Consider the following 24,450-nt stretch of genomic DNA (forward strand, 5'->3'; position numbering starts at 1 on the left):
ATAGTGTCATACTAGTTGTTACGAGTATACTACTATCTCTTTATCAACCAGTGTACAGTGCGGTAGTTCACGGCTGTGGCTACCTCTGTGTCGGCAGTCGGCAGGCAGTCCGTCCATCCATAATTGTATTATTATTATAATATATACCACCTAACCGTGGTTTTTTTTTCATTCTTTATACCGTCGTCATAGTGTCATACTAGTTGTTACGAGTATACTACTATCTCTTTATCAACCAGTGTACAGTGCGGTAGTTCACGGCTGTGGCTACCTCTGTGTCGGCAGTCGGCAGGCAGTCCGTCCATCCATAATTGTATTATTATTATAATATATACCACCTAACCGTGGTATTTTTTTTTCTTTCTTTATACCGTCGTCATAGTGTCATACTAGTTGTTACGAGTATACTACTATCTCTTTATCAACCAGTGTACAGTGCGGTAGTTCACGGCTGTGGCTACCTCTGTGTCGGCAGTCGGCAGGCAGTCCGTCCATCCATAATTGTATTATTATTATAATATATACCACCTAACTGTGGTATTTTTTTTTCTTTCTTTATACCGTCGTCATAGTGTCATACTAGTTGTTACGAGTATACTACTATCTCTTTATCAACCAGTGTACAGTGCGGTAGTTCACGGCTGTGGCTACCTCTGTGTCGGCAGTCGGCAGGCAGTCCGTCCATCCATAATTGTATTATTATTATAATATATACCACCTAACTGTGGTATTTTTTTTTCTTTCTTTATACCGTCGTCATAGTGTCATACTAGTTGTTACGAGTATACTACTATCTCTTTATCAACCAGTGTACAGTGCGGTAGTTCACGGCTGTGGCTACCTCTGTGTCGGCAGTCGGCAGGCAGTCCGTCCATCCATAATTGTATTATTATTATAATATATACCACCTAACCGTGGTTTTTTTATACCACCTAACCGTGGCAGTCCGTCCATAATTGTATACTAGTATCCAATCCATCCATCTCCATTGTTTACCTGAGGTGCCTTTTAGTTCTGCCTATAAAATATGGAGAACAAAAAAGTTGAGGTTCCAAAATTAGGGAAAGATCAAGATCCACTTCCACCTCGTGCTGAAGCTGCTGCCACTAGTCATGGCCGAGACGATGAAATGCCAGCAACGTCGTCTGCCAAGGCCGATGCCCAATGTCATAGTACAGAGCATGTCAAATCCAAAACACCAAATATCAGAAAAAAAAGGACTCCAAAACCTAAACTAAAATTGTCGGAGGAGAAGCGTAAACTTGCCAATATGCCATTTACCACACGGAGTGGCAAGGAACGGCTGAGGCCCTGGCCTATGTTCATGGCTAGTGGTTCAGCTTCACATGAGGATGGAAGCACTCAGCCTCTCGCTAGAAAAATGAAACGACTCAAGCTGGCAAAAGCACAGCAAAGAACTGTGCGTTCTTCGAAATCCCAAATCCACAAGGAGAGTCCAATTGTGTCGGTTGCGATGCCTGACCTTCCCAACACTGGATGTGAAGAGCATGCGCCTTCCACCATTTGCACGCCCCCTGCAAGTGCTGGAAGGAGCACCCGCAGTCCAGTTCCTGATAGTGAGATTGAAGATGTCAGTGTTGAAGTCCACCAGGATGAGGAGGATATGGGTGTTGCTGGCGCTGGGGAGGAAATTGACAAGGAGGATTCTGATGGTGAGGTGGTTTGTTTAAGTCAGGCACCCGGGGAGACACCTGTTGTCCGTGGGACGAATATGGCCGTTGACATGCCAGGTGAAAATACCAAAAAAATCAGCTCTTCGGTGTGGAGGTATTTCACCAGAAATGCGGACAACAGGTGTCAAGCCGTGTGTTCCCTTTGTCAAGCTGTAATAAGTAGGGGTAAGGACGTTAACCACCTCGGAACATCCTCCCTTATACGTCACCTGCAGCGCATTCATAATAAGTCAGTGACAAGTTCAAAAACTTTGGGTGACAGCGGAAGCACTCCACTGACCAGTAAATCCCTTCCTCTTGTAACCAAGCTCACGCAAACCACCCCACCAACTCCCTCAGTGTCAATTTCCTCCTTCCCCAGGAATGCCAATAGTCCTGCAGGCCATGTCACTGGCAAGTCTGACGAGTCCTCTCCTGCCTGGGATTCCTCCGATGCATCCTTGCGTGTAACGCCTACTGCTGCTGGCGCTGCTGTTGTTGCTGCTGGGAGTCGATGGTCATCCCAGAGAGGAAGTCGTAAGACCACTTTTACTACTTCCACCAAGCAATTGACTGTCCAACAGTCATTTGCGAGGAAGATTAAATATCACAGCAGTCATCCTACTGCAAAGCGGATAACTGAGGCCTTGACATCCTGGGTGGTGAGAAACGTGGTTCCGGTATCCATCATTACTGCAGAGCCAACTAGAGACTTGTTGGAGGTACTGTGTCCCCGGTACCAAATACCATCTAGGTTCCATTTCTCTAGGGTTGCGATACCGAAAATGTACACAGACCTCAGAAAAAGAGTCACCAGTGTCCTAAAAAATGCAGCTGTACCCAATGTCCACTTAACCACGGACATGTGGACAAGTGGAGCAGGGCAGGGTCAGGACTATATGACTGTGACAGCCCACTGGGTAGATGTATGGACTCCCGCCGCAAGAACAGCAGCGGCGGCACCAGTAGCAGCATCTCGCAAACGCCAACTCGTTCCTAGGCAGGCTACGCTTTGTATCACCGGTTTCCAGAATACGCACACAGCTGAAAACCTCTTACGGCAACTGAGGAAGATCATCGCGGAATGGCTTACCCCAATTGGACTCTCCTGTGGATTTGTGGCATCGGACAACGCCAGCAATATTGTGCGTGCATTACATCTGGGCAAATTCCAGCACGTCCCATGTTTTGCACATACCTTGAATTTGGTGGTGCAGAATTTTTTAAAAAACGACAGGGGCGTGCAAGAGATGCTGTCGGTGGCCAGAAAAATTGCGGGACACTTTCGGCGTACAGGCAGCACGTACAGAAGACTGGAGCACCACCAAAAACGCCTGAACCTGCCCTGCCATCATCTGAAGCAGGAGGTGGTAACGAGGTGGAATTCAACCCTCTATATGCTTCAGAGGTTGGAGGAGCAGCAAAAGGCCATTCAAGCCTATACAACTGACCACGATATAGGAGGTGGAATGCACCTGTCTCAAGCGCAGTGGAGAATGATTTCAACGTTGTGCAAGGTTCTGCAACCTTTTGAACTTGCCACACGTGAAGTCAGTTCAGACACTGCCAGCCTGAGTCAGGTCATTCCCCTCATCAGGCTTTTGCAGAAGAAGCTGGAGACATTGAAGGAGGAGCTAAGACAGAGCGATTCCGCTAGGCATGTGGGACTTGTGGATGGAGCCCTTAATTCGCTTAACAAGGATTCACGGGTGGTCAATCTGTTGAAATCAGAGCACTACATTTTGGCCACCGTGCTCGATCCTAGATTTAAAACCTACCTTGGATCTCTCTTTCCGGCGCACACAAGTCTGCTGGGTTTCAAAGACCTGCTGGTGAGAAAATTGTCAAGTCAAGCGGAACGCGACCTGTCAACATCTCCTCCTTCACATTCTCCCGCAACTGGGGGTGCGAGGAAAAGGCTCAGAATTCCGAGCCCACCCGCTGGCGGTGATGCAGGGCAGTCTGGAGCGACTGCTGATGCTGACATCTGGTCCGGACTGAAGGACCTGACAACCATTACGGACATGTCGTCTACTGTCACTGCATATGATTCTATCACCATTGATAGAATGGTGGAGGATTATATGAGTGACCGCATCCAAGTAGGCACGTCACACAGTCCGTACTTATACTGGCAGGAAAAAGAGGCAATTTGGAGGCCCTTGCACAAACTGGCTTTATTCTACCTAAGTTGCCCTCCCACAAGTGTGTACTCCGAAAGAGTGTTTAGTGCCGCCGCTCACCTTGTCAGCAATCGGCGTACGAGGTTACATCCAGAAAATGTGGAGAAGATGATGTTCATTAAAATGAATTATAATCAATTCCTCCGCGGAGACATTGACCAGCAGCAATTGCCTCCACAAAGTACACAGGGAGCTGACATGGTGGATTCCAGTGGGGACGAATTGATAATCTGTGAGGAGGGGGATGTACACGGTGATATATCGGAGGATGATGATGAGGTGGACATCTTGCCTCTGTAGAGCCAGTTTGTGCAAGGAGAGATTAATTGCTTCTTTTTTGGTGGGGGTCCAAACCAACCCGTCATTTCAGTCACAGTCGTGTGGCAGACCCTGTCACTGAAATGATGGGTTGGTTAAAGTGTGCATGTCCTGTTTTGTTTATACAACATAAGGGTGGGTGGGAAGGGCCCAAGGACAATTCCATCTTGCACCTCTTTTTTCTTTTATTTTTCTTTGCGTCATGTGCTGTTTGGGGAGGGTTTTTTGGAAGGGACATCCTGCGTGACACTGCAGTGCCACTCCTAGATGGGCCCGGTGTTTGTGTCGGCCACTAGGGTCGCTTATCTTTCTCACACAGCTACCTCATTGCGCCTCTTTTTTTCTTTGCGTCATGTGCTGTTTGGGGAGGGTTTTTTGGAAGGGACATCCTGCGTGACACTGCAGTGCCACTCCTAGATGGGCCCGGTGTTTGTGTCGGCCACTAGGGTCGCTTATCTTTCTCACACAGTCAGCTACCTCATTGCGCCTCTTTTTTTCTTTGCGTCATGTGCTGTTTGGGGAGGGTTTGAGGGTTTTTTGGAAGGGACATCCTGCGTGACACTGCAGTGCCACTCCTAGATGGGCCCGGTGTTTGTGTCGGCCACTAGGGTCGCTAATCTTACTCACACAGCTACCTCATTGCGCCTCTTTTTTTCTTTGCGTCATGTGCTGTTTGGGGAGGGTTTTTTGGAAGGGACATCCTGCGTGACACTGCAGTGCCACTCCTAGATGGGCCCGGTGTTTGTGTCGGCCACTAGGGTCGCTTATCTTACTCACACAGCGACCTCGGTGCAAATTTTAGGACTAAAAATAATATTGTGAGGTGTGATGTGTTCAGAATAGGCTGAAAATGAGTGTAAATTATGTTTTTTGAGGTTAATAATACTTTGGGATCAAAATTACCCCCAAATTCTATGATTTAAGCTGTTTTTTAGGGTTTTTTGAAAAAAACACCCGAATCCGACAAAAAAAATTCGGTGAGGTTTTGCCAAAACGCGGTCGAACCCAAAACACGGCCGCGGAACCGAACCCAAAACCAAACCCGAAAAATTTCCGGCGCTCATCTCTAGATAATAGTGACACCTTGCTTCCGCAGGAGCACCATCATATCCGCCATTACCTTGGTGAAATTGGTAATGACAATCCCGTACCGCAATTCTGAGGTACGCCTGATGAGGTGGATAAATGGGGACACGAAGGTATGCATCCCTTATGTCCCGATTCATTTCAGGCTTGCAATGACCGCTCTTAGCGATTCCATCTTGAACCTGAACCTTTTCAGGTATATGTTCAGGGATTTTAATACAATATGGGTCTAACCGAACCGTCTGGTTTCGGGATTATAACATGGTCGAATAATAACACCCTCTTGTTGAAGGAGGGGACCCTTGACCACCACCTGTTGAAGATACAATTTACGAATTGCACTTAACACTGGCTCCCTCTCTTGGGGGGAAGCCCGCCGGGTCCTCGGTGAGGGGGCATCTTCTCACAGTCCAGCCTGTATCCCTGCGATACAATTTCTATTGCCCAGGGATCTAACAGGGAGTGAACCCACTTGTGGCTGAACTTACGAAGGCGTGTCCCCACCGGGCCTAGCTCCGCCTGTGGAGCCCCAGCGACATGCGGTGGATTTTTGTAGAGGCCGGGGAGGACTTCTGTTCCTGGGGACTAGCTGTGTTGTACAGCTTCTTTCCTCTGCCCCCGGCTCTGACAAGAAAGGACGCACCTCAGACTTTCTTGTTTCTTTATTCGAAAAGCTGCATTTAATAATGTCGTGCTTTCCTAGGCTGTGCAGGAATATAAGGCAAAATATCAGAATTACCAGCTATAGCTGTGGAGACCAGGCCCGAGAACCTTTCTCCACACAATCCTCAGCCTTCCATATGCCTCTTAAGTCGGCATCATCTGCCCAATGTATATTCTACAGGACATGTCAAGCAGAAATCACCATAGCTTTTGTCTCTAGGACCCAGTATACTTATGTCCCTTTGGGCATGCTTTATAATTATATATCTATCACTTAAGACAGCATCTTAAAATATTTATATGCATACTAGGGTCTCAATCTCTGCTGATAAGGTACCTGTCCACGCTGCCACAGCGCTATAAACCCATGCCGACACAATCGCCGGTCTGGGTAGTATACTAGAATGTGCACACTATCTGCAGGATCCCTGAGAATAGCTAGTGCAAACAGGACACCCAAGGGGAAGATTCTCAACACATCCTGGCCCTAGTGGGGAAAGGATACAGCCTGAGAATTCTCTTGTGGGAAGCTGCCGTCTCTTGTCTGGAGATTCCCGCTCTTTTTCCTCATGAGAGGAGGGAAATTTACCTCAGCATTCTTCCCCTTAACATGTGTACTCTCGTGTCAGGGACAGATGAGTCATCAGTGATATGCAAATCATCTTTTATTCCAATAATCATATATTGAATATCTTTTAGCCCTCTTGGCTGTAACTTTGCATTATCGTAGTCGACAGTGGAGTTAAACTCCGTGTCGATACTTTGTTATTTTGGATAATGAACATAGAGAGACTCTGAAGGACTCTGTGACATAGGGACAGACCAGGGTAGATTTCCTTTCTGTTCCCTAACCTTTTGTGCAATAATTTTACCTCAGCACTTACACATATCCAAACAGGTGTCGGCGTTGTCGACGGAGACACCCTCCCACACACATATCCGCTCTATCACCTCCTTAGAGGAGCCTTTTACCTCAGACATGTCGACACACGCGTACCGACACACCACACACACACAGGGGATGCTCTATTTGAAGACAGTTCCCCCACCAGGCCCTTTGGAGAGACAGAGAGAGAGTATGCCAGCACACACCACAGCGCTATATAATACAGGGATGTACACTATACTGAGTGATTTTTCCCCTATAGCAGCTTATATACACAGTTTTGCGCCTAAATTTATGTGCCCCCCCTCTCTTTTTTACCCTTTGTGTACCAGGATACTGCAGGGGAGAGCCTGGGGAGCTTCCTTCCAGCTGAGCTGTGAAGAGAAAATGGCGCCGGTGTGCTGAGGAAGAAGGCCAGGGCCTCAGCGGCGGGCTTCTGTCCTTTTATGTACTTTAATGGCGGGGGTTAATGCACATATACAGTTTATAAGACTGTATTATGTGCTTTTCGCCAAGTAAGGTAATCTAATTGCTGCTCAGGGCGCCCCCCCCCAGCGCCCTGCACCCATCAGTGACCGGAGTGTGTGGTGTGCTAAGGGAGCAATGGCGCACAGCTGCAGTGCTGTGCGCTACCTTAATGAAGACCAGAGTCTTCAGCCGCCGATTTTCAACTTCTCTTCGTTTTTCTGGCTCTGCAAGGGGGACGGCGGCGCGGCTCCGGGACCGGACGACCGAGGACTGGGCCTGTGTTCGATCCCTCTGGAGCTAATGGTGTCCAGTAGCCTTAGAAGCCCAAGCTAGCTGCAAGCAGGTAGGTTCGCTTCTCTCCCCTCAGTCCCACGTAGCAGTGAGTCTGTTGCCAGCAGATCTCACTGAAAATAAAAAACCTAACAAATACTTTCTTTTCTAGGAAGCTCAGGAGAGCCCCTAGGGTGCATCCAGCTCTGGCCGGGCACAGATACTAACTGAGGTCTGGAGGAGGGGCATAGAGGGAGGAGCCAGTGCACACCAGATATAGTACCTAATCTTTCTTTTAAGAGTGCCCAGTCTATACCCCATGGTCCTTACGGAGTACCCAGCATCCACTAGGACGTCAGAGAAAACTTGGATAATGCTATATCAAGATAGTGTTATTATCACTGGGCTTCCTTAAGTGTTTTTTAACAAAAAAATGTATTTGCCAAAGTTAGCAAGTTCGCAATTATGGGAAATGCGATTTAAGGGCTTGGAAGAGAATTTTGATAATTCAAACAGCCTGAAACATGACAATTAGCAGCTGATTGGCTGGTACTTTATCTCTCTCCCCGTTTTTACTCTCCAGGGCTTGGAACATCTCCCTTACAGTGAGTCAGCCGTCAGCCTCTAGGTGAAGCTGCCCAGCTGGGTTCTTCATGCAGGTCTGCTGCAAGAAGGCCGAGGAGGGACCGGGTGCCAGCAGCTGCACAACATTATTAGTGTTCTGCATCTATGACCTACAGTATCCGCTATACCGCTACGAACATTATTAGTAGTACCAACAGTAAAATGCAGTCAAGCCTCCAAAAAGTAATGTTATTAGAGGTTTGACAGCATTCCACGTATGGATCAAGCTCCAGAAAGCAAAACTTTCTAGAGTTTGTACCAGATAGGCCATGCCACCTATAGATGACATTGTCTATAGAAGCCTATGGGCTTCTTAATGCATACATCCGAGAGGGATCACAGAGCCCCCCACAGCTTGTGCATGCACAGTCGGACTCCAAGGTCATAAAACCCGGAAGTCCATACACGGCAAAGGACAGCTCTTATTGGAAGAGCAGTCCTATGGGTAAATACTCAGAATTCTGCATGCATATGACATTAATAAACACTGCTATCCTTGCAATAAGTGGCAGGATTATAGCGTATAATATGCGATGCGTGATACATACCATTTTCTGTGTTATATACTGTACACACAGTTCAGTCTTTAGACACTACAATATAATGATCAGGCTTATGTGTTTAGAGGAGCATGAGACTGATCTGGAGGATATCTTCGAACATGCGTTAATGTAACCCCACCAATACAGTATATAAAATTATAAGATTTTGAATTTTTGCTCAAGTTGGTACATTTGCACCCAAAATTGCCTTCAATACCGACTCCACAGCCATGATCATCTCCTTGGTTTCTTCACGCCTAACACCTCTTTGAGACATCTCTGAATTTATTCCCAGGCAAACTACTGATCGTTTACCCCGCTGGTCATCTTAGGGTGTCAGAGTAGTACTAGACGTACTAGACAAAGGGGAATGTGCTTCATTAGATCTACTAAAAAGGCAGTTTAAGCTCCAGGCGGCAAGTACCTTCCTGTATCTACAAATTAGGTAGTATATTTCCTTACTTCCTAGAACACTTCTCCAGACCCCCAACAGAGCTCAAATCCTATTAATATCAAAGTCCCATTTTGGGAGGCAAGACTTGTTGAAGACAGCATCTAAAATCCAAAGATTTGCTCACAATCCATATAAAAAAAAATTCCTACAAAACAATGTTAACCAAACTCAAAAACATGTTTGGCACAGTTTTCCCCCAATGTGGAAGAGGTGGTGGCAATATCGGATCTTATTTATACATTTGGTAGACTTGTCTCATGATTGTCTCCCTCTGCTTCAATTATTTCTAGCATTACTCTTATACTCATTACCAGAAATTATTCGTCCTCTCTGTTGGGCCTGCTTATTCACGGTATCAGGGCCCTCTGACAGGGTGGTCTTCAGTTTGCCGGCTGTCGGGATCCCGGCGCACAGTATACCGGTGCCGGAATCCCGACAGCCGGCATACCAACACTTTATCTCCGTCTTGTGGGTCCACGACCCCCCTGGAGGGAGAATAAATAGCGTGGCCGCAGCGTGGCAAGCACAGCGAGCCCGCAAGGGGCTCGTTTGCGCTCGCCACGCTGTCGGTATGCCGGCGGTCGGGATTCCGGCGCCGGTATGCTGGTCACCGGGAGCCTGGCCGCCGGCACACAATACTACACCCCTCTGTCAAACTTGCCTCTCAGATACTAAATGCAGCCAAGACCCTTTGGAGAAACGTATATATCCCTCATCTCTTCAACAAGGACACAAACATGATAGCAACCATGGCAAAAATAAATAGAATACCACCCCACAATCACCAACTTCCTTCTTCCCCTACTCCCCTATGTTAAAGTTGCTTCCATTACTTTTAATCAATGGACATCCCTTATACTTGTATTTTTGGCCTCATGATATATGTTACATTAGCACAGATCACATTCTGTCATATTTTAAATACAAACTGAAAAAAGGGCAGTTAGGAGCTGATTGGTTGGTACTTTATCACTCTCACTTTACCTCTCTACAAGCTTTTATAAATCTCCCCCATTGGCACAAAGTCCTACCTCAGGTGATTACTGTTTCTATGTCCTTTTCAATTTCATGCTTGAAAACTTAAATAAAGTTGTTAAAAAAAACACATTCATGTACAAAATGGCAGCTACACCTGTCAGACTTAAATATAAAGAAAATGATAACTTACCACCTGAGTACATGTCATAATGGCCTGTTCCGAGAGTTTCCCCCGTGGTGGCTGAAAATAAATTAGAATATTAAATAATGTTAAAATCTGATATAAAATCTTTAACTTTTTCGTTTGTTTGTTTTTGCTGTTTAATACTATAGTCTTTATATACTTTTTAGATGATGTGCAACCTGCGGCCTTCCAGCTGCTGTGGAACTATACATCCCAACATGCCGTGCCACAGTTTTGCTATTAAGGCATGCTAAAACTGAGTAGGGCATGCTGGGATGTGTAGTTCCACAACAGCTGGAGGGCCACAGGTTGAAGGCCCATGACCTAGAGGATACATAAGCTGCATTCTCATAATCATTGCCCACAAAATGCCTGCCTCCACTGTGTTTAGTTCACGGATGATCATTAAGAATGAGTGGCCACCCTTGATAAGGTTCTTGGCTGAATCTTTGCTATATCTGTTGAATCCTATTGCCTATGGCAACTAAAGCTCGGAAGCGCTGGGTACCCTCATCATGAGAGTGCCAACATGCACGTAGGGCAAAATAAATAAAATGTTATTGTTATTACCAGGGCTGGATAAAGGGCCACATGGGCCCAGGACTGAAAATGTCCAAGGGCCAATACTGGGAAGGGGAGGAGCTGTGATCAGTGCTGTGTGGGTGTGATCAATGTCATGTGGGTGAGGTCAGTGATGCATGGCTATGGAGAGAGTCCTGTGGGTGTGTACACCCCTACAATATCAGCTCCACTGTCTCCAGTGGCGGAACTTGTAAGTGATGGCCCCAGGTGCAAAAATACCCTTTGGGCCCCCCTCAAGTTCATAATATGTTGCTTGGAAGAGGATGACAGGGAGAGGCACTGACTGACAGGGAGAGAGAGGGTTACAGGGAGAGGTAGTGGGTGATGGGGAGAGGGTGACAGGCATAGGGAGAGGGTGAAGGGGAGAAGGTAACAGGGAGAACCAGTGAGTGAAGGGGATAGGGTTAAAGGTAAAGGCAGCGAGTGACGGGGAGAGAGAGAGGGTGACAGGAGAGGGTGACGGGGAGAGGGAGACAGGAGAGGCAGCAGGTGATAAGGAGCGGGTGACAGGGAGAAGTAGATCATTACAGGGAAAGGCAATCTGTGACTAGGAAGAGGTAGCGAGTGACAGGGAGAGTTAGAGGGTGACAGGGGTATCAGAGTGTGACAGGGAGAGGCATAGAATGACAGAGTTGGTGAAAGGAAGAGACAGTGAGTGACTGTGGGAGGGAGTGGGTAACAGGCAGAGGGTGAAGGGGAGAGGCAGAGGTGAGGTCTTTGTAGGAGGAAGTTAAGGGGGTAAATTGGTTTTAAAGGGTTCATTGGGACTGGGTATGTGTGTGCGGGAGAGAGAGAGAGAGAGAGAGAGAGAAGAACAGAGACATGGAGAGAGATTAGACAGGGAGAGATACATACATGTATGTGTGTGAGAGAGATATGTATGTGTGTGAGAGAGAGATATATGTGTGAGAGGTGTGTGCGTGTGTGTGATATATATATGTGTGTGCGAAAGACAGAAATTTGATAGAGACATGGAGAGAGAGACAAAGAAAAAGGGAGAGAGAGACAGACATGGAGAGGAAGAGAAAAAGAGAGAAAGACATGAAGAAACATTGAAAAGAAAAACGTGTGTGTGTGTGTGTGTGTGTGTGTGTGTGTGTGTGTGTGTGTGTAAGAGACAGAAAAATGAAGATAGACATGGGGAGAGAGAGAAAAAAAGGGAGACAAACAGACACAAAGGGAGAGAGACAGAAAAAAGGAGAGCTAGAGAGAGAGATATAAAGAGAGTGACATGAAAATAGAAAAAGAGACATGAAGAGAGATAGACATGAGAGAGAGAGATAGACATGAGAAAGAGACAGGTAGAGAAATTAAAAAAGAGGCATGAAAAGAAAGACACGAAAAGAGAGAGACACACATGAAAAGAGACATGAAAAGAGAGAGGCCTGAAAAGAGAAAGAGATACAGAGAGAGAGGCACGAGGAGAAGCATGAAAAGAGAGAGAGAGATATGAAAAGAGAGAGCGTAGTTCGATGAAGCAATAATGTGCCCAGTCCACGACTTGCACAGACAAGCTAACTGCAGCAGGGTGTCCTCGCATGGCTGACACAGTAGGGGCAAAGCAAGGGTAGAAGGCGTGATGAAAGTGACCCTGGCCGGCAGCATGACGGAGGTGACACCCAGGGCTGAAGCATGATGGAGGTGACCCGGGCCGGCTACCTGGGGACAGTCATGGACTCAGGGAGGCTTCTCTCCTCTCTTTAGTTTTCACGCCAGGGTCGGTCAATAGAGCATGACGTCGGACCCCGGCAATATCAGCGTGTCTGTGAGAGGGCAGGAGGATGGGAGGAGAGGGGAGTGGGCTCTCTCTGCCTCCTTCGTTACTGCTTGCGGCCGTGTGCAGCAATACAAAATAAAGATGAGTCAGTGTAATGAAGTCTGACTCATCTGGGCCCCTTCATTGCCGTGGGCCCCGATGCATTGCACTGCCAGTACCGGCGGAAGTTCCGCCACTGACCGTCTCCATAAATACATAGAAATAGAAAAAAATGCAAACTTATGTGAGAAAACTGGAAAAACTATTTTAAAAGTTATGATTTACGGCTATGTGGCCAGCTGTCATGCCTGAGGTTTGGGTTTAGCTGGGGAAGGCGTCAGTGGCTGGAGTTATCAGAGACAGAGTATGGAGGAAGGTAAGAGGCTTGATCCATCTTCTGCTCATGAAGCTAAGAAGCAGTCAGGAACAGCAGAGGCTGCTGATTAGTGGACTTGGACTGGAATGTAGATGCTTATGTAGAGGTGAGCCCATAGGCGTGAACAGGTAAAGGACAATGGTAAACTTTATTGTACAGGAATTGGAACCGGAAAGATGAATTAGAACATCTATGTTCTAGAATCTATGAAGTGACCAAATGTATATAAAAAAACAGTTTATTAAAATAACATCCCCCCAAAAAAATTTTGGGGATGTTATTTTAAATAAACTGTTTTTTATATACATTTGGGAGCATCTTTGGAATTGAGCGCAGGCCTGGTGTTCGTTTGTATTTGCTTTATTGGTTGAGGAGGCTGGCTACCTTCTCACCAGGTGGCTGCTAATTCCAGGGTGTTAACCCACACAGATCTGCTCAGTGCCAACAAACCTTATTTTCTGTTTCTATGAAGTGACCAGACTGAAACAAAATATCAGAAAGCTCAGCACAGAGCTGTGACTTCAGGAGAAGCTATGCTGTACTGGTCCTGTCTGGAATTACTGCTGCCCTTTTATCCCCTGAGGTGCACTGGGATTGGTGAAACGAGTCACATGAGGAAGGTCTGGAAAGTCATTGGTGTTTCAGCAGTTGGCTGACTGAATTCAATATGGCAGCACCCAGCACCCGGTGGTGGAGGGAAAACTCATGAAGTACACGCAGAAGGAACCAAGGTGCACTTTAGGGAGCAGCAGGCTCAAAAGTACTGAGAGTAAATGCATCCACAAGATCTCTGCAGTGCAGGTACAGCACTGCTAATTGGAATAATACACTGCTGCAATCAGGAATCTGCAGACTTCACGCACAGGAGATCTCTCAGGCATACTTGCCTACCTGACCCTCTCCATGAGGGAGAAAATGCTCTGTTCCTGGACTTTCCGGGTAATGTATGATTGACATCACCTGTGGTGAAACACCTTTCTTATCAATTAACTAGCTCACCACAGGTGATGGCAATCATACATTACCAGGAAAGTCCAGGAACAGAGCATTTTCTCCCTCATGGAGAGGGTCAGGTAGACAAGTATGCTCTCAGGTGAATAATCAGCCTGGAAGGAGATTCAGCAAACAATACCACAGTCTCGTGCTTAAACTGAAGGTGTTGTAGCTTGTATGCTGAGCAGACTTCTCAAGCAAGAAACTCAGCAAAGCATGACATCCTGACCTGCAGGACAGATGGCAGGGGTAAGTCAAAACCTAGGAAACATGAGAGTAGTAAGTGAAGATCGTGGCACCAGCTTGGCAGCTGATCATCATAATGCTGTCATGATGATAGGCCTGTTTTTATGTCGTGTCCTGGAGATGTAGCTCCATCCCCATTGTTAATCTGGCTCTGCATATTACTTTTCTTTATACCCACCAACTAAGGGTATGATTTACCAAAGGGCAAAAAACCCCATTGCCTACTGAAACAAGTGTTTTGGGGGGTAATAAGGTTTTTTTTTTTTTTTAAATCAGATTTGTCCTATACAACCAAGGGTTAGAGCTGGCAATAACTCCGCAATTGTCAGCAGTAACCACCAGCTTTTTCCAATAATGGCTTCTCACGCTTTGCATAGAAAGACAATTTAACAAATGTTGGTTTGAGAGAGATAGATAATAAATAAATAAAATTATATAATCTCTTCTGTTATTGCCATCGTAGGATGGAGATAATTAAGATTTTATTTCTGACATTATTTGGTTATTTAAATAATGCAATTTATTTCCATGTCTGAGGGTTTAAACATTTTCAAATATATTTTACCTGTTTTTACAATCATTGCTTACAGCGTGCTGTAAGTAAATCTGAGCCTTCAGTTCCATTACGCATCTGTAGACACTGGCCTGCTGAACCTGGAAGTTACCATTTACCACGTGGGCCTGTATAACCGGGTAGCTATGAATGTAGTAAGATTTTATACTACATGCGTAAATATCGAATTTTTGTCTCGCCACCATTAGCTGCAGTATCAAAAAACACCATCAAAACTCAGTCCGATCACCACAGCTGGGGACCTATTGATAAAGTGGCCCCTAGGATTTAGAACCTGATTTTAGTATGCATAGGACTGGATTCAGGCCCAGATTTATCAAGCCTTGGAGAGTAATACATTGCACAGTGATAAAGTGCCAACCAATCAGCTCCTAACTGTCATTTTTCAAACACAGCCTGTAACATGGCAGTTAGGAGCTGGTTGACTGATACTTTATCACCGTACAATTTATCACTCTCCAAGTCTTGATAAATCTGGGCGTAAATTATATGCGGGAAAAGGAAGGTAGCCTTGGGCTTTAAAGCCCATGCTATTCAATTGCAGCCCTTCTTCCTTACGCAGTAAATTACCCGCTACCACGCGTTAACCCATAGAATTCGGGTTTGGTTCCTGGAGCTAGTGGTTAACAGCTTCAAGGCACCCGCAATCAGGATAATTAACGCAGTTTTCTGTTTAAGCCTGCTAAGGCTCATCCAGCCTATGGGCTGCTGTTGGCTATAATTGAATAGCCCCAGCAGATAACTTAGTCCACATTAATTAACCACGGCTAAATGAATCCCGCCCATAGGGTTACTATTTAATCAGTGGAATATAAGTAATGGGTACAGGGGGCCCACTCCGCACAACTGTACCAATGTACTATACTCGCCTATCTGGAGTCCCATGGTTGGCACAATACTGTAGGGGTACAACCATTTTCTTGGGCCAAGTTCCGGGAGACCTGAGCATGTGCAGTAGACCTTGGTACAGTACCAGAGTCTACTCACCTGCACAGCTGAGAGTAAAGGGTACGCATGGAGACTGTATGGGAGTCTCCTCCTCTTTTCACCATCCCTGCTTTTCATGTAAATCTCAAATTTCCTGGAAGCAGTCACCACAAAAGTTTACAGCATACTTGCCTACCCTCCCGGAATGGCCGGGAGGCTCCCGAAAATCGGGTGACCCTCCCGGCCCCCCGGAAGAGCAGGCAAGTCTCCCGATTACAGGGGTCCCCCCTGCCCGTCTGCCCACTTAGCGAGTGAAGTGAGCGGTCCGGGCAGGCGGTGACACGATTCTTGTTGAATCGCGTCATGCAAGCCACACCCCCCACTGTATAATGCCGGTAATTGCGGCATTACACGGTGGGGGCGTGGCTTGCATGACGCGATCCAGCAGCCCCCTCCTCACATCAGCTCACTGCCCGCCCCCCTGCTGAGCCAACTGGCTGCTCTCTCCCGGAGAGAGCAGCCCAAAAGTCGGCAACTATGGTTTACAGTCTGATTTTTGGAGGATGTCACAGTGAGTTATAAAAGTGATTTGTCTACTGCAGACAAAATGTCACAGCGGGATTCAAACCTGGAGACACAAGTAAATGTCCAAGAGTCACTACGCCAATTGCCTTCTAAGGGAACATTTCAAGGGAATATTCGTATTTTATCCTTAAAGTCTCTAACTATTATTTGCTCTAGCAGCTGGGCTGTCATAATATTAGATTTCTGCTTCAGTTGTTTCTAAAAAAAAAAAAAAAAAAAAAAAGGCAAAATCTTATATTTCAGGTAGGGAAGATTAAGTACCACACCGCGGGGCAAACATTGTCTTTTCCTTACCATTCACTAAGGCGATATTCAGTCCTCTTCCAATGTTGTTTTTCACACCACTCATTATGCTGAAATGGTAAATGAAGATATATGTATTATTATATTGGTAATATGAGTACAAAGTTCAAACAATGGTTGTGGGGGGGAGGGGGGGACTAGAAATTTCTGAGCCTACAGTTTAAAAAGGTACTCCTTCTAATCCAGGCTGAACTCAACATTGAGCTCTGCGTATCCTAAGGCATTAGCCAAACGATCCACAGTTTCTGCTGCTTATAAATGCTGTATATACATAGGTGGTTCAGTAAGAAAGGTGACAAGACCTCTCACATGTGTAATGTTCTCTGTTTCATTCTGTTTCAAGATTCTGACTACCGGCATTCCGAACGCTGGTATGCTGACCAGATCCACATGTGCATGTGGTGTATCATCTTCCAATTACACCGACAGCAGTGGTGCAAGTATGTGGGTACGCTCGGGTACGGAGAACCCTTAAGAATTTGGCAGTGGGTACGCAGTACCACCTGCCACACACTTTGCCATTGCCACAATTATAAGTGCCACAAAGCAACAAGACCATGACCAAAAAGGGAATGTGTCATGTGGCCACTTCCACTAGCAGCATGTGGCCACACCCCATCACAACACATGACCACGCCCATTTGTCGTCACTCAGTACCCATAAGAAAATATTTCTATTTGCACCACTGACAGACAGGCAAGGTTGGCGCTACTTGTCCATTGCACAGTCTGCAGTTTGTGTCTAATTTGATCCTGTGCACTATCTTGGACCATCCACAACCTTAACGGATAAGGAAATTGAGAAACACATTTTCCCCTGGGCTCTCTATCAATCGCATTATAAAATATTAAATTGGAACTAGTGATCTCTGAAACAAAAGGTAAATTTCTTGGGAGCAGTCACCTCAATAGTTTACAGCCTGATTTTTGGAGGATGTCACAGTGAGTTCTAAAAGTGATTTGGCTACTGCAGACAAATATGTAATACATACAGTATTAAAATGTTAAATTGGAACTAGTGATACAGGTTGAGTATCCCATATCCAAATATTCCGAAATACGGACTTTTTTGAGTGAGAGTGAGATAGTGAAACCTTTGTTTTCTGATGGCTCAATGTACACAAACTTTGTTTAATACACAGTTATTAAAAATATTGTATTAAATGACCTTCAGGCTGTGTGTATTAGGTGTATATGAAACATAAATGAATTGTGTGAATGTACACACACTTTGTTTAATGCACAAAGTTATTAAAAATATTGGCTAAAATTACCTTCAGGCTGTGTGTATAAGGTGTATATGAAACATAAATGCATTCTGTGCTTAGATTTAGGTCCCATCACCATGATATCCCATTATGGTATGCAATTATTCCAAAATACGGAAAAATCCCATATCCAAAATACCTCTCGTCCCAAGCATTTTGGATAAGGGATACTCAACCTGTATCTAAAACAAAAGGTAAAGCTGTCCCAGCCCAAAGGATCTTATAAATGAAATAATAACAACCATCATTAGTATACATAGAGCAATAATAGAATAATGTGATATAGATGTACAGTATATGGTATGGTAATCACCAGCAGGCACAGATGGTAGCCTATAGATTATAAATGAAGTTCTAGGCAGACAGCTTCCTTTGTGCATCCAGGCAGGAAATGTTAGGATGCTGTGTGTAAACCATCAGCTTTGATTAATTTATAGCATTACAGCTAATCATGTTTTGTGCTTATTATCTTGCACTTTACATTATTCCCTACGCGGCTCCGAAATACATTTTACCATATGTTTCCACTGATACAAAAGAATAAGTAAACAGTAACCTTTCATGTCCTGGCATCCTGTAACATTGTAATGCAGCGCTTTAAAAAGTCCAGATAGAGGGGGGTTATTCACAGGGGATGCGGTCAAGATCCCACCGGACGGAATCCCGGCGGTCGGAATACCAACCCCGGAATCCCAACCGGCACAATCCCGACATATTCTCCCTCTGTGGGTGTCCACGACACCCATGAAGAAAGAATATTCTGCCGGTCGGGAGTCTGGTGTCAGTATTCCGACCGCCGGGATGCCGTCCAGCAGGATTTCGTACTGAACCCATTCACAGGTGGTAGCAGTTTTTGCAATTTTAGCAAAAACTGCTACCGATAAAACCGCATGCTTGGGGGTGCCCAGCACAGTGCAAGGCCGCCCAGCGGAATCGGGAATTTGCGTCGCGGAATCGGGAATTGGTGATAGACCCCCTGCAGACGCAGTCAGGTGCCATGTTTCCTATCGAATATCATCCATTTGCAAATTTGTAGCAAAAGCGTCCACTTCTAAATTCCCCCCTACCCCCCCTAAATAATCACCTGGGTGTGGGATTCTAGTTAGACAGTCAATAGATAGACACCACATGTTAGACAGACATTAGGTCGATAGGGTCAAAAGGTCAACACAAAAAAGGTAGATACCATTTATTTTTATTTTTTTGCCATTTTTGTGGTTTGTGTGGATAGTTTTGTCATCTGGGACCTCGAATTGTAGAAAGGCTTCGCTCGCCACGCTTCAGGCTCGCCACAAGGTTTATAACCAACTCTATGCCGACATGTATAGAGAAGGTATGAAATAGTTCAAAAACATGTAAAAAAAAAATGTCTACCTTTTTTACAGTATGTTGACCATTTTCATGTCGACCTTTTGACCCTGTAGACCATTTGTACTTTCTACCTTTTTCATGTCGACCTAATGTCTGTCTAACATATGGGGGGTCATTCCGAGTTGATCGCTAGCTGCCGTTGTTCGCAGCGATCAGGCTAAAAATCTGCATTTTTGCGCATGCGTGTGCAGCACAATGCGCACGCGCGACGTACGGGTACAAAGCCCATTGTGGTTGTGCACAGGTTCTAGCAAAGTTTTCAGTCGCACTGACGGCCGCAGGAAGATTGAAAGGAAGGGGGAGTTTCTGGGTGTCAACTGACTGTTTTCCGGGAGTGTTTGCAAAAATGCAGGCGTGTCTGAAAAAACGCAGGGGTGGCTGGGCGTTCACTGGGCGGGTGTTTGACGTCAAATCTGGACGCGAACAGGCTGAAGTGATCGCAAGCGCTGAGTAGGTAAAACACACTCCCCAGTGGGTGGCGGCATAGTGTTTGCACGGCTGCTAAAACTAGCTAGCGAGCGATCAACTCGGAATGACCCCAATGGTGTCTATTGACTGTCTAACTAGACACTGTCTATCTGTCATCCAGATTCCTAATCACCTACAGTGCACAACACACGTCTACTATAAGTATGGCACGTACTTGTATGACATCATGAAATATTAAGTGACAGATAAATTTGCAATCAATGAAATCATGAAGACAAAGGGGAAGTCAGTAAAAACGAAACACCTTGGTGCCACCCTGGACTATGCCCTGTACTGAAGTCACCACCTTTTTGGATACTGTAAACTCTGTTTGGACTCCTGTAGGACTTTTTCCTCAGTTACACTATTGTGCCATTTCAGTTTTTATCCACGTGGATGACGGTTTGTTGGATAGCCCAGGAGATTATTGGTTTTGAGCTCTTTGAAAAAGATTCTGCAGATGAGCCTACAATATTTAAGCATTTTTGTTTTCATTAATGTTTTTATATTGAACGAAATTAATTTTATTATTCTTTACTTACAGGGGTTCTGCAGCGCCTAGCAAAACAAGGAAACAACAACTTACAGTACAAGACAATGTAGGACAAGTACATGGTATATAAACCTTTCTGCATCAGGGGACAGGACACTGAAGCATCAGGGTGGCAGAAACCGAGAGTTACTGTAGGTACAGTTGTAGCTAGGGTGGCTAATCCCAGGATCCCACTAATCCCGATCTCAGGATTTTGGTCTAACGTTGGCCATGATTAATCTCGGAGTTGGAGCTTCCAATCCCAGGATTCGGGTCAATGCTTTTTTTTTAATGCCGGGCATCGTATGAGCCGATTCAGCATATGGCTTAGACACTTCCTGGCTCCCCCTGTCCCCGGCTGTGCGCACTACACAGCATGACATGGTGTTAGAGGTCACGCTGCGGAGCGCAAGCCATGCCGCCGTCCGCCCAGATTTGCCGCCTGCCTGACCCGCCAACAGCACCGTTGTCTGCAACTTGGACCCGCCAACAGCACCACTGACAGCTGGACCTGAGGAGGGTGAGTGTTTCTTTTTTTTTTTTTTTTACTAGCCAATCCCGGGTATCTCAGAAATCCTGGGAAAAGCACATGAGTGAAGAGGGCCCTGCTCGTTAGAGCTTACATTCTTAAGGGGAGGGGCAGACAGACAGACAGGGGTGACACAGAAGGGGTAGACTGGCTGGATTTGATGAAGTGGGTCTTGAGAATCTATTTAAAGTTTTGTAGAGAGGTAAGAGTTTGATAGGGAAAGTGGAGAATTCCAGAGGTAGGGAGCACCATGGCCAAAATCTTGGCGGCACAAATGGGAGGAAGTAATCAGTTGTCAGGAGAGGCAGCATGTATTTGTGGAGCAAAGAGGGAGGGTGGGAGTGTAAAGGTAGATAAGGTCAGATAAGCAGGGCCATCTTAACAGCAGTGTAGGCCCCTGGGCACAGCAATGCACTGGGCCCCCTACCCATCCTCCAGCGGTAGGGGTTGGGTGTGCTATCAGATGCAGCTAATGTCCCGCGGGCGGTAGGGAGTGTTATATCTTCCGCTCAGCATGTAGGACCTGGAGCAGTAATTTCTGCTAATTACTCCTTTACTGCACAGATGGGGCTAAACCATAGAAGGGGGCATTGGGCTGAATGAAGAAGCCCTGGTACATGACTTCCGGGGTGGTAGGGGGTGTTTAATATGTAGGGAAGGATGTATAATGGAGTGGGCTTAATATTTATCATTTTCCGGTGGGAGAGCAGCTTGCTTGACTGCAGATATCTCAAGTTCCTGAAAATACTAGAGTCCCACCTTTCTGGAGGTACTGGGGACTTAGGGATCTGAGCTCAGGAGCCAGAGTAATTCACCAACGAAAATATAAATATTAAGCGTGTGGAGCTGAAGCAGGACCCAGATACTTGAAGGCTGATATCTCTGGTTCTGGGCATAGTAGAGACAAGCTGCCAGTGTCCACCAAAAGGGGAGAGTCCCAGCTTTTGGAATATACCCTCAGAAAAAACTCTAAGTCAGACGGAACCTGAGATATCTGTCTGGGAAGAGTAATTAACAGGCTTGGATGGGGACCACTGCTTTCAAGTCGGATATCTCCGGTTCCCCAGGGCCGATTTTAAAAAATCTGGCACCCCTGGAAAGAGGGGACACTCAGCTATCAGCGTTGGGCCCTTATACTCTTGGGGCCCTTGGGCAAGAGCCCATTGAACCCATATTAAAAGACGGCCCTGCAGATAACTAAATGGGAGAGGAATGGGTGATAGATTTGCTAGTGAGTGAGGAAGAGGAGCCAGTGAAGGACTTGTAAGAGAGTGGAGGTGGACATAGTATGTTAGATGTAAAAAGGCTGTCTCCGGGGAGGATAATGGACACCAAAACAAAAGGTTCATATGATTGGGTAAGACATTGCCTGATTTTGTATTTCTGGATACAAAGATTTACTTTTGATGAGCCTGAAATATTACATCTTCTGGTAAAAGCAATACTATTATACCTACCTAAGAAAAATCAGTTTTCTGTTCTTCCATTTGAGGTATTAGACATTGTAGATAAAATATGTCCTACCTTGATACATTATACACTACTTGTGTACAGAGGTGTATCTAGGGGACCGGGCGCCCCTGGCAAAGTAAGGGACTGGCGCCCCCCCCATATTTGAAATATGGAAGTTGCATGTGCAAAAAAGGGGCATGATCTTGTGGGAAAGGGGCATAACCACACAATAGTACTCCCAATTCAAATTACATTACACAGTAGTACCCCTTATACACAGTATGTCACACACTAGTGCCCCTTACACATCATGCCCACACAGTAATCCTTGTCACACTGTGGAGAAATCAGCAGTGCCTGGCTCGGCCAAGGAGGGGCACTGCCCAGCGATGCCACCCACAGTCAGGGGGTATAATCAAATATTAATCGCAGTGAAAAGGTATCTCTGCGCACTACCTAGTAGTGGTGATGTTGTGATATATTAAGAATAGCATTCTAGTAGTTTATTTTGATTTTCTTCACTGTGGTGCATTGTGGTGCCGAACACCAGCACCATCTCTTGGTTGCTGTGCGAACCACAAGCCCAGGCACTGCCACTACTAAGTGATTCCACTCCCTGGCCAAGGGTGGCACCACCAGGCAGCGCCCCCTCCTCGGCCAGTGCACCTGGTGAGTGCCATCCTGGCCAATGGGTAGATAACCTCCTGTCCCCAGCACATAGCCGTAGTCCCCACCCCCTCCCAGCACATAGCCGTAGTCCCCCTCCTCCTCCTCTTCCCAGCACATAGCCGTAGTCCTCTCCTCTTCCCAGCACATAGCTGTAATCTCCATTCCCCTCCCAGCACATAGCCATAGTCTCCACCCCTCCCAGCACATAGCCGTAGCCCCCATCCCCCTCCGAGCACATAGCTATGGTCTCCACCCTCCCCGCACATAGCCATGGTCTCCCCCCTCCCCGCACATAGCCATGGTCCCATGGTCTCCCCCCTCCCTGCACATAGCCATGGTCTCCCCCCTCCCTGCACATAGCCATGGTCTCCCCCCTCCCTGCACATAGTCATGGTCTCCCCCCTCCCTGCATATAGTCCTCTCCCCTCCCTGCATATAGTCCTCTCCCCTCCCTGCATATAGGGGGTGATTCCAACCTGATCGTTAGCAGGCTACTTTTAACACTGCTGCGATCAGGTAGTCACCGCCTACAGGGGAGGGGGAATTCGCTGTGCAGGGCTGTGAACCGCTTTGCAGAGATCTGCACAATCAAAAGTTTGTGCAGTTTCTGCACAGCTCAGGACTTACTCACCCGCTGCGATGTTCTTGTCCGGAGCTGACGTCAGGATCCCTCCCTGGAGACGGCTGGACATGACTGCGTTCACCTGGACACTAGAGATGAGCGGGTTCGGTTTCTCTGAAACCGAACCCGCACGAACTTCATGTTTTTTTCACGGGTCCGAGCAGACTCGGATCCTCCCGCCTTGCTCGGTTAACCCGAGCGCGCCCGAACGTCATCATGACGCTGTCGGATTCTCGCGAGACTCGGATTCTATATAAGGAGCCGCGCGTCGCCGCCATTTTCACACGTGCATTGAGATTGATAGGGAGAGGACGTGGCTGGCGTCCTCTCCATTAGAAATTAGATTAGAAGAGAGAGAGAGATTGTGCAGAGTCAGACAGAGTTTACCACAGTGACCAGTGCAGTTGTTGTTAGTTAACTTTTATTTATTTTAATATATATCCGTTCTCTGCTATATCCGTTCTCTGCCTGAAAAAAAACGATACACAGCAGCAGCCAGTCACACAGTGTGACTCAGTCTGTGTGCACTCAGCTCAGCCCAGTGTGCTGCACATCAATGTATAAAAGGCAAAGCTTATAATAATTGTGGGGGAGACTGGGGAGCACTGCAGGTTGTTATAGCAGGAGCCCCCAGGAGTACATAATATTATATTAATTTAAAATTAAACAGTGCACACTTTTGCTGCAGGAGTGCCACTGCCAGTGTGACTAGTGGTGACCAGTGCCTGACCACCAGTATAGTAGTATATTGTTGTATGTATTGTATACTATCTCTTTATCAACCAGTCTATATTAGCAGCAGACACAGTACAGTGCGGTAGTTCACGGCTGTGGCTACCTCTGTGTCGGCAGTCGGAACTCGGCAGGC

At 46.4% G+C, this 24,450-nt stretch overlaps 1 protein-coding gene across 3 annotated transcripts in view; it reads right to left on the minus strand.

Moving 5' to 3' along the window:
- FAM3D (FAM3 metabolism regulating signaling molecule D) overlaps positions 1-24,450 on the minus strand; it is a 279,642-nt gene that overhangs the window by 26,049 nt on the left and 229,143 nt on the right. For all 3 annotated transcript variants that reach the window (XM_063940890.1, XM_063940891.1, XM_063940892.1), the window contains 2 exons: positions 16,663-16,721; positions 10,336-10,386 (listed from right to left, as the gene is read on the minus strand). In XM_063940890.1, the coding sequence (XP_063796960.1) occupies positions 10,336-10,386; positions 16,663-16,721 (110 nt within the window). The remainder of the gene's footprint in view (positions 1-10,335; positions 10,387-16,662; positions 16,722-24,450) is intronic.

This window comes from Pseudophryne corroboree, chromosome 9 (genome assembly GCF_028390025.1).
Source record: "Pseudophryne corroboree isolate aPseCor3 chromosome 9, aPseCor3.hap2, whole genome shotgun sequence".
NCBI classification, from domain to species: Eukaryota; Metazoa; Chordata; class Amphibia; order Anura; family Myobatrachidae; genus Pseudophryne; species Pseudophryne corroboree.